This window comes from Camellia sinensis, chromosome 8 (assembly GCF_055761805.1).
Source record: "Camellia sinensis isolate YWXY chromosome 8, ASM5576180v1, whole genome shotgun sequence".
Taxonomy (NCBI): Eukaryota; Viridiplantae; Streptophyta; class Magnoliopsida; order Ericales; family Theaceae; genus Camellia; species Camellia sinensis.
The window spans coordinates 54,652,791-54,664,051 of record NC_138968.1 but is presented as its reverse complement, the minus strand read 5'-3'; the positions used below and the strand labels follow the sequence as shown (position 1 = coordinate 54,664,051).

The 11,261-nt window shown below is 34.4% G+C and overlaps 1 protein-coding gene across 1 annotated transcript; it reads right to left on the bottom strand.

The window, feature by feature from the left end:
- Positions 1-6,102: 6,102 nt before the first annotated feature.
- LOC145797767 (uncharacterized) lies at positions 6,103-9,319 on the bottom strand. The gene is made up of 7 exons (XM_082885182.1): positions 9,275-9,319; positions 8,901-8,978; positions 8,329-8,570; positions 7,335-7,554; positions 6,474-6,757; positions 6,290-6,362; positions 6,103-6,183 (listed from the first exon to the last, which is right to left on the bottom strand). The coding sequence occupies exons 1-7, from the start codon at positions 9,317-9,319 to the stop codon at positions 6,103-6,105; spliced, it is 1,023 nt and encodes a 340-aa protein (XP_082741308.1).
- Between the last annotated feature and the right edge of the window lie 1,942 nt (positions 9,320-11,261).

The following is an 11,261-nucleotide window of genomic DNA, read 5'->3' as shown; positions in this document are numbered from 1 at the left end:
GTAACACTTATTTAAAAAGTGTGATTGAAAAGTAATAGTGCATATATAATCACACTTTAATTAGAATGTGTGATTAAAAAATATATATATAATCACACTTATTTAAAAAGTGTGATTAAAAAGTAGTAGTGTATATATAATCACACTTTAATTAGAAAGTGTGATTAAAAAATATATAAATAATCACACTTTAATTAGAATGTGTGATTAAAAAATATACATATAATCACACTTATTTAAAAAGTAGTAGTGTATATATAATTACACTTTAATTAGAAGGTGTGATTAAAAAATATATAAATAATCACACTTTAATTAGAAGGTGTGATTAAATATATATATATATATATAATCACACATATTTAAAAAGTGTGATTAAAAAGTAGTAGTGTATATATAATCACACTTTAATTAGAAGGTGTGATTAAAAAATATATAAATAATCACACTTTAATCAGAATGTGTGATTAAAAAGTAGTATTGTATATATAATCACACTTTAATTAGAAGGTGTGATTAAAAATATATATATATATATATATAATCACACTTAATTAAAAAGTGACATAAAAAATAAATATTATCACACTCAATCAAATTAAGTGTGATTAAAATATCAATCTAATTTTTTTTATCACACTTCCAATAAAAGTGAGATCTTTTTTTTTTTTTTTGTCAAAGTGTGATCTTTAACTATTTTTGTAGTAGTGCTACCATTATAAGCGTATAAATAAAAGGGAAAAAATGGGGGTTGGAAGACATACACAATATTACAAGTGTGCCCTCATACAAGAGGATCCGAATGTCCGAATTTAAACTAATTATTACAACACCAAATTAACTAATTTAGCTAGCTATTACAATTTCGAACGAATCTAATGAATTTAAACAGACTACTATCAAAGAATTAAATTAAAGGACCATGGGAAATGAAGTGTCACACGTGCACAAATGAGAACTTCCTCCTGGAAACTTCTTTATTTCGCTGCCAGAATCTGTTCTGTTTGCAGTCAAAAAATTAATCTGTTTTTGCCCCTAACTTCTGCTCTGTTTTGCCATGAAAATGGAACTGCTTGTATAAAATAGAGTGGCTAGCCGGCCTTTGAAAGTGTTCCACTGGGCATAAAGGTGGCTGGTCAACTACTATTTTTGAGTACTGCCCTGCTGCCACAAAAATGAGACAGAGCAAAAACAGAGTGTTTTCATGAGATGTTTGTCTTTTCTGTCTCTCCCTATCATGAAGTTGATCAAGGGAGGAATAGATTCGGTTCGCAAACCATCAATATTCGCAAAGTTGTTACATGATGATTTATGAACCGATAGGACAAAGGCTCAATGAAGAGAAATAAAAGACCAACAAAACCTCCTCCTTGTCATGGAGTTACCTCAAGGGAATTGATAGACATTGATTCTTGACTCATTAACATCACTAAAGAGTATGTAATGATTCAAGACTCAATAGGTTCAATTTAATGTCCGATTGAATCCAGCTAGATTTTATTATCTTTTTGCAACTTTTGTTCCATTTTTAACCACTTTTGCATTACCTTGCCATTCTTTATTCATTTTGTCCAAAAGTGATAATTATGTCCACTAATCAAGAGAAGTATCAAGCAAGACGTTGTGCTTAGCATGAGAGAGATGTAATGCCTTAATGAATCTCTGAAGAGATTAAACCATTAAGCATAGAAGGTCTCTTTCTCATGCCTTAAACAACAATCAATTATTTGAAATAACTCTTAAACAAAGAAAACCAAGAAAGGAGGGAGGTTGAAGAGATGATTATTACAAGTGTGAGTATATGCATGAAAACTATGGAATAAAAAGCTATCAACTTAAATAAATTGGTGTCTAAGGCCTAAACCACCAAATCTATGAGGACTTACAATAGCACAAGCATCATATTCAAAGCATAAAGTAAATAAACAACTAAAATAGTCCCAAAATTAATAAAAGTAGTGCTGCAACTTGGTATGGAAGGCTAGAAAAAGTAAGCAAAAATGGGAGAGAATTAAAGCTAGTAAGCAAGCCTAGGGAAGGGTGGCTAACCCCTCCACTTTTTGGACCTTAAAATTACATGTTTTAGCCTCTGAAAACTCTGAAAATCAATGGCCAAAAGTTGAGAAACAAGTGGTAAACACAAGGATACAAGGTATGGAATAAAGTTCAAAGAAGGGTGGTTAACCCCTCTACCTTTGGTAGCTTATAAATCACAAGTTTCAGCCCATAAAAACAGTCCAAAAACAGTGTAAAAACAACAAGGAAAATATAAGAGAAGAATAGTTTAAACATGGAAAAAGTTATATCTTTGAATAGAAGGTACTCTTTGGTTCACAAACCACAAAGTGTTCACCCTCAAGAGCTGAAATTTTGGCTCAATAATCTCAGCAAGGAGCCTCAAATTTTTGGTTTAGGAAGTATATGTATAGTGTATGTATATTGCAAGATAGGGAGGAAGAGTGTTTTGCAAGTTTTTGGCCTTCGGCAAATTTTTCCAACCTAAAACCATGAGGGATAATCACCTATTTATAGAAAAATAAGTTCCTTAGTCGGAAATATCTATATGGAGCTAGCTGGTACAAGGCATGCGCATGGGTGGGGACAACTGGCAGCAAATATCTGTTTGCTGGGAAACATGGACGGCCGACCATGAAAGGGGATGTCTGACTACTAAAATTGGCCTGCCGGCCACCTGTTGGCCAGCAGGCCTCTGAGTGGTCAGGCTAGAAAAAAATTTGGGTTTTGGTTAAAAAGGGTACAAGGTTTGGGCTCTGAAGTTGGAAAACCAAAGCCTTTTGCTGAGGAAATTGAACGTTTGCACATCGTACTAATTCATTATTGTGTGTTCACCATGAGGTGCCTACGTTTTAAGGGCGGTCAACAATGGGGTGTCTACACTATGGTGGAAATTGCTCAAGATCACCCAACAGTGTCTAAGAGACGTAATGTTGAACTTTCTCAAAAAAGTGGCTAAGAGACCTCGAGGCACTCATAAGACTAAGGATCAAAGTAGTGGAGTTAATAAACAGGACATGAATGACATATGTGCTGGTCTAGCAAAAATAGTTGAGGTTGAAAATGATTGGGGCAATCAATTAAATGTCAGTGACATGATGATAAATTCTGTGATGATCCGGGTGATGAACCAACAGATATAGGTGATGATCCGGGTGATGAACCAATAGACATGGGTGACTATGAAGACTAACCAGTAGATACAACTAAAAAAGTTAATAAAGATCTTACTGGACCTTTTCCTGGAGGGCCAGATGATCCTTCAATTTTGAAGAGTTTTCATTGTCATGGAGCAGCAAAAATTTGGCATAATGATGTAAGTCATTGTCTAACATTAATTTAACGTTTTAAATTTTGTTTTAACTTTTCTGATTCTTTTTATTTTTATTTTTATTTTTTATTCTATGTTGTAATAACGAGGAATACTTAAATGCTTAAATCATGGTTTTAAAGTTGGCGAATGATCAATCAACTTGGAAGAACATGAACAGTCCAAATTTTATGGTTTAATTATGGATTCAAGGTTGATTTCTTTAGTGAGTTGCTCATATAAATTTCTAAACAAAGTTGTAGTTTCGGCCTTTGTGGAAAGATGGCAGCCAGAGACAAACACATTTCATCTACCATTTGGTGAGATGTCACCAACCTTAAATAATGTTAGTGTAATTCTAGGGATTCCAATGATTGATAAATCTGTCTCTTGCAAGATGCTATCAAATGTTGACGCTGCAAATCTTCTAGTTGAGGCTTTGGGAGTAACAGCAGATGAGGCAAATGTAGCGTTGAAGGTAGCATGGGGCCAGTCTATAAAGGTAGAATGGTTGAGACAATGGTTTAGGTCAGTGTGTGATGCGGACAATGATAATACCATTGAGTGTACAGCTACGACATATTTGTTATATTTGTTAGGTTGTACCTTATTTGCAGACAAGACTGGCACACGTGTTCCAGTAATGTATTTGCCTTTTCTTATGGATTTGTAATCAGTTGCTTCTTATACTTGGGGGCAGCCCCATTGGCTTTTTTATACCAGCAATTGTGTACTGCCACAAGGTATGCCGTGAAACAGATGGCGGGATACATGACATTGCTAGAAGCTTGGATTTATGAGAATTTTTTTGGTGCTAGACCCCACCCCAATTTGGACTATAAAGAAGATCAGTCTCGTGTCTTTCGTTGGATTTGTCGCACCCAATCTGGTTTGTCAATGTCTATTTTACAAAGGTTGCAAGAGGATCTTGACAGATTAGAGGCCCATGACATAAGTGTCAATCTTAACTCCATGTATGTACATATTACTTGCTATTATTCAACCTAATTCATAACTTACATATAAATTTTTGACTATTGTAGGTTATTTGGGATCCATACTATGATAACTGTATTGAGCATCCTTTTTCTGATGTTACTTACTATAGTGGATGCATAAAATGTATGCACATTGTTGAACTATACCATCCGAATAAGGTGCTGAGACAGTTTGGCAAGGTGAAAACTATTCATTCACCTTCACTTGCTCTAGTTCAAGCCTCTAGAGGATCCACATCAAAACAGTACAGCATTGCCTATAAATACTTGGATACGATTTGGAAGAGTTGGGAAAATCATTTGTTGTTTGAGACGACGCATAGTGTTCTAGTCTTGTATCCATGGGATTTTGTGCCAGGTTACTTGGACTAGTTTACTTCCATTTCACACTTGCAAGTTCAAAACTCGACACATCGTTCTAAGTATAAGCCACGCACTGAGACATCAGCTGATTATCGTCAGCTTTAATTCGTATGTCAACTTTTCACCTTTTCATTTTTCATATATATTTTGTTTAAGGAAATTATGAAGTTTTATTTTCTTGTTTGCAGCGCATTGACAGTGCCTTGAGCATTTCATGTTCAATGAACGAAATCGGATACAATGAAGCAGCTCGCACTTGAGATATGTTACGCAATGCTATGAAGCAGATAACACAAGTCTTGGAGGGCCAACAATCCACTGAAGAACATACACCATAAGAGAACTTGGTGTACACTCGTCACACAAAACGTGGAGCAACATCTTAGACTTTAGTATTTGTTGGTTTTAAATGTTTAAAATGTGCATTTTGAAATCTTAGTCTCAAACATATGTTAGACTTTATTATATGTTAGACACAAGTATAACAAAGTTCAGATAACACTTTAGTATATATTAGTTTGTCTAAGAAATATTTTTGGCATACATTTTGATAGTGGTTTGTATATGACACAAGTATGAGCTAGGCTTGCATATGACTTTACCATACCTTTTTGTGCACTCAATGAAGTATTTTTGATGGTGTTTGATGGTTTAGCAAGGATATTGAAGTCAATGAATTTGTTTGGAATCGGTTTGATGATTTGAATTGGTTTGATAGTTTGTTTGTTTGAAATATTGGTTTGTTTATTGCTTTATGGTCATCACTGAATAAACAAATCCCGACTAATGAATGAGCAGAAATTTTATGTTCATCACTGACTAACCAAACAAATCCTCCTCGTTCAACACTGTAAAATCGAATCAAAATGACTCACTTGGCACTATAATGTTGAACAAGTAGTCTTCGTTTAGGACTGTAATACCGAACATATATGGTTTTTTCAGTACTGTAGTGCCAAACATAAATGCTTGCTGGCCCAATCACAGTTGCTGGCCTAATCATTTCAGCACTGTGTAATCGAATAAAAACAATTTGTTCAACACTATATGGCCGAACAAATATACTTTGTTCAGAACTGTTTTGTCGAACAATAGTGATCTTGTCAGCACTATATGTCCAAACAAAATTTGTTCACCACCATGTAACTTGAATCCATTCCAATTCACTTTTTTCGTCAACTTCAATTCAGTATAACACATAAAATAACATCCATTTCTATTTACTATTTACCATTCTAATTCATTATAACAAAGAAAATAACATGATTTAAATCCACTCAAAATACATAACTTTAATCCATTCCAATTCACTCTTTTCCATTCTAATTTAGTATGACAAAGAAAATAACATAACTTAAATCCATTCTAATTCTGTTTCATTTGAAATGTTGTACTATGGAATTGTATGCAAACCTCTCAGCCTACTGCACAACGGTTATGGTACCTCCACCAGTTAGTTGCTATGGGTGAAATAGGATGACCAGGCTCCAAAATGAGCTACAAAAAAATTAAAAAAAATATTAGAATGTACAAAAATGTTGTTGTTAGAATGTACAAGAATGTACAAAAATATTAGAATGTACAAAATATTAGAAACCAATACTTGAACAAAATGGTTGTTGTTGACAAAGCCAATACATATCTCCTTGCAAGAGGCAACAACCGTCAGTATTGACCTAAGAGGGAGGAATGTCAAACATTGTTACATGGACAAGTGGACCAAAACGACTTGGTAGAGAGACGATATAAGATGAACCATGTCAGGCATCATCATCCATCAGTCTAACCCAGGGTTTAGTTCAAAATATGCCAAGATATTGGTAAGGTCATCAATTCTCTCTTGCAATCCAAATAATTTCCTATAGTAGTCACTATGTCCATGCAACTCTTTAAGTAAATCTTTTCTAACTTGTAACCATCCTTCTTCTCTAAAACCCATCAAGCCAGCAATAACTTGGAACCCACAATTGCCATCTACTGCAACATCCTTAACGTATTTAATATATCGTCTCAATTTTGAAGCGGATGCCTCTAAAAAGCAATTTGGATTCAATGATCGAAGTCGGTGAACCTATCACAGCCTAATGCCAATGTTAGACAATAAAGTAGACAACATAACACAATTACATACCTCACTAGTAAACCACGTACCTTTTCTGCCTTCTTTCTTTTCACCTTTTTTGTTGTTACACTCACCTTGGCAATGACTCCGAGTGAATAACTATCTTGTGCTGAAGCAAATAGTTCAAACGCAGATGGCTCACGTCAAGTAGAGGTCTTAATCTTCAATTTGGGCCGACCCTGTGGATCAGACTTCACTTCCAGCTCAATCAAAAATGTACAATTAGGTTTGGTTAACTCTCTTAATTTCTATAATAAAAACCTCTTCACATCTGGATCTACCTCCTCAAATCGTTTGGCAAACAATTCTAACTCAGGTGTACAAGTCCACCTTCACTTACAGTGTGTGGGGTACTCAACATATCAAGCTTAGTCCAACATGAATGAACTGAAGTGAGAGGAACTAGCCAATTTTCCCTCATGTAATCTGCTATCTCATGCGCACATGGCAAACCATGAGTACGTCGAACGACACATCCATATGCAGCAATATCAATACCAACAGAAGGTGCTCATTTGAACTCTACCAATATGATCTCTAATGCAGTAATTGAGACATTACCACGAAGCTCCTTAAATTGCATAGGTTTGAAATCATGTTGCACAACTATCTTGCTTTTCTCAAATGATGATTTTATTTCACTATGTTGTAACTCAAGTAAATTGTGTATCCTTGTCCAATTCGACTCAAAATTTCTTTGACTTGATGCAAGATTTCTTTTAAGTTTTGCATATGAACTCTCAACCCTATACATGAAAATAAACTGTTATAAAAATAATGTTATAAAAAACTAAACAACTAATAAATTTAAATGTTCGTATTTACCTATTTGTTGTAGAATTTCCAAAGTGCTTAAATGTGTCATCCAAGAAACCACAAATTTTGTATCCAACCAAGATGAGGTACATGAAGTGCATCTTGATAAGTACTGAACTCACTATGTAACAAAGATAGTTGTTGCATGCACACTTCTTCAGATGATGACATAACCAACACATTCAAACTCCTTATAAACATTTTCCATTTATCTTGTCTCAAACATCTTTTTGCAATTAGCACGCACAGTTTTACCAATATGCCATCTACACATCAAATTTGAAGTTCTGGGAAACACTGTACATATGGCATTCATAAGGGTCAATTCTCTGTCTGTCACAATAACAAAAGGAAGTGTATTTTCATCTATGACACTATGCAAAATACCAAGTGCCCATGCGTAGTTATCCTTTTTGTCATACTGGAGGTATGCAAATGCAACTGAAAAGGTCATGTATGTCGATGTCATACCTATAATCTCCAGAAGGGGCAACCGATATCGACTGGTCTTATAAGTATAATCCATCAACAATACTTTTGGGAATGCACATAACAAATTCAAACTTGTAGGATATGCAAAGAACAAATCAATCACTGTTTCAGTATTTGCACAACTCCTATGCCACTCAATGTACTTGTTTACCGCTAACTGACCTAATAGTTATTGGATTTGAGGTCTCCCAGCTTTCTTAGCAACTTTATACCTATGACATGCATTGTAAATTGTCTTCATTGTGGAAGTATTTGTATCATCACGTTGTTTCAACGTAACCAATATCTCACTTGGTCCTACCATACTCTTCAACATGTTTACGCACAAGTAGGTTTCATCATGTGACAACCTTCTAGCATAAGAATGACCCTTAAGATATTCTGCAGTAGGATGATTATGCATACCACAGACAACCATCAAGATCCAGTCATCATTTGTGGCTAATTTTTTACCCTTCAATAAAAAAGGACATTCACATGTTTTTTTTTTGTACCAGTCAGTCTTGCTTTTTTTTGTATTAGGCCTATTGTTTTTTCGAGTGTCCCTATAAGATCCACTCCTCTCATAAGCTAGGCTAAGTCTTTGCTTCCTACCACAAATACCACCCCCATCTGATTTCTACACGACAGTAACGAATCCATTTCTTCTTCCAACTTGACGTTCCCATCGAATTAACTCATCTCGACTCTTGAATATCTTAAATAAATAAATTAAACTAACCAATTATTGCACATAAAAAAGGACAAAAACTGTACATTATTTGTAAAACAATCAAAGGCTCACCTCATGAGTGACAAATTCATTACTATAATCCATTACAAGTTCTAAATCAACCTTACTGCCTCTAGTCAGAGCATCACCCTGAAAACACATGTGAATGTAATTTCAAAATTGAAAAAATGATGTTCCATTGAACAGTCCTGAAACTAATGGTTTTGTTCAGTTCAAGAGTGCCGAAAATAAAGATTATATTTGGTTCAACAGTATTGACTATCTGCATTAATGTTCAGAACCTATGTATTGAACAAAAGGATTATGTTCAGTATTGTATTACTGAACATAATCCTAACAGTCACCAAACCAGTACCGAACAGCTCGAACAAAAGAAGAATGATTGAAAACGACCGAAAATGTTAATGCAAGACAAATAAACTTACCAATGGAACGCCGGTCTCATTAGAATTGTTCTCCTCATCCTCCATTGCTCTACATAGTGAAATATGTGATGAAGTATACGTTATACTTGAAGCAAAACTTTTTGGTTCAATAGTGTTGATGATGGTAATGAAGATGACGCATTCAGGGTTTAAGATGATTATGAAAAATAAATGGATTTAGGGTTAATGTTGGTTGGTTATGAAGAGTAATAGGTTTAGGGTACACAAACACGGAATATGTATAGCTGGAGTTGGAGTTGGAGGTGGAGGTGGAGGTGGAGGTGGAGGTGGAGGTAGGGGTGGGGATAGTGGTGGGAGTGGGTGTCCAATATTATAGAGTATTAGTTCTTATTTGATAGGTGGGTTTTCCATTTAATAATGTCTTTTAATGTAATTTTAGTTTAGGGTATAATTATAATAAAAAAAAATTATAAATTAGGGGGTCCAAAGAATTTTGGCAAGTGCTAATAGCAACACTCTTCTTTTATGAGGACACTCTATCTATTCCACTATGAATGACCAACTTCTCCCTACTTTTCCAAGAAATTGCATCTAATCAGTTGTTTTAGAATGAATGGGATTAAATGAAAATTGTTTAAGAGCTCTAAATTAGGAGCTCTAAAGAAGCTCTAATAGGTGGGTCCCATCCATTGATGTGATGTTTTGGCCTATTTTTTTTTCTTCACAGCCAGCTCGTTAGAGCTGGCTTTAGAGCTCATGTTTAGAGCTCTCTATCATTACTGGGGATTAAATTTATATTGATTTATATTTTGAATTATATTCGTAGTTTTTTTTTTCTTCAGTTGTAACATTTTGACATTATATTGGATTAAGAATTTGGATAGAAATTCGAAAAAAAAAAAAAGCAAAAAAAAAAGGTCAAATCTTTATCTAAATTCATGATCCGAACACAACTTAAAACTACAATTGTATTTATGAATTTGAAATGTATAGATTCGACATCAATCATTTAAGGAGAAAGCAATAAAACTGGTTCAAATTTAAATATGATAGCTTACCTATGCATTTTAAAATTATAGTAAAAAGTTTTATCATTGTGCATTTGAAATAACTATGTCAAATTTTGAAATCATGTTGTAGAATTTTTTAAGCTACAGAAATATTGCTAAAATACATTTTTCTCTAGCCTGTCTATCTAGGGGTGAGTATGGTTTGAATTGGTTCGATTTGGTGTAAAACTAGAACAAATCCGTTATCTACGGTTCTATAAAAATTGGTGTTAGAAATGGTTAAGAAAATTCTGCACAAAACCAGGATTTTAGTCAACTTTGGGCTACAATTTAAATAAGACCCAAGTACCGGTTATGGCAGGTATTGGTGGCAACGCATTCTATGTCGTGTTGTGATTTACATAGTATATTTGGTTATTCAAAACCATTATCAGGTGAATGGGAAATTGATTCCAAAGTAAGCTCCATGAAAATGGTGTTTTGGTGGGTTTCCCAAATTGAAGGAAGGAAAGCTTGTCCCACATTAGTTGGCTAGGCTAATATTGTATGGGTTTATAAGCCTTGAGATTGGACCTTGGGGTAGGCCCCAAAAGGCACTCAGGTTTTGAAAAAAAGCATTTGAATTTTATTTTTTCTAAAATTAAATTCTTATCGTTTGGAATTTGAATTTTGGTTTGAAATTCAAAATAAATTCCGAATTGACCCCAACGTTTCTGAACGTTGGCAGTTTGGTCCATTGCACCTTTTCAGCTTTTTCCCTTTAACCCGAATAGGTTCAAGTCTGTTCCGAACATGTTCTTTGCATGTTCAAATCTATCCTGAATAGCCACTAATTCTCCTATAAATAAACAAGTCCTCCATTTGGTTTTTCAATTAATTTTCATTATTCCTTCTGCTTCTGCTTCTGCTTCTTGCACTTTGCTACATTTATTTTCTGTGAGAAAGAGTATAAACACAAAGTGTGTTCGCTGGACATTTAGTTTGTAATGCTGCTGCTAATTGTCATTAATCATTTT

Coding starts and splice junctions, on each gene's coding strand:
- LOC145797767 (XM_082885182.1), bottom strand. CDS start 9,319: ATGGAGGATGAGGAGAACAATTCTAATGAGACCGGCGTTCCATTG. Junction 8,979..9,274: donor ATGAGACCGGCGTTCCATTG/GTAAGTTTATTT, acceptor ATGTGTTTTCAG/GGTGATGCTCTGACTAGAGG. Junction 8,571..8,900: donor ATGAATTTGTCACTCATGAG/GTGAGCCTTTGA, acceptor TTTTTATTGAAG/GGTAAAAAATTAGCCACAAA.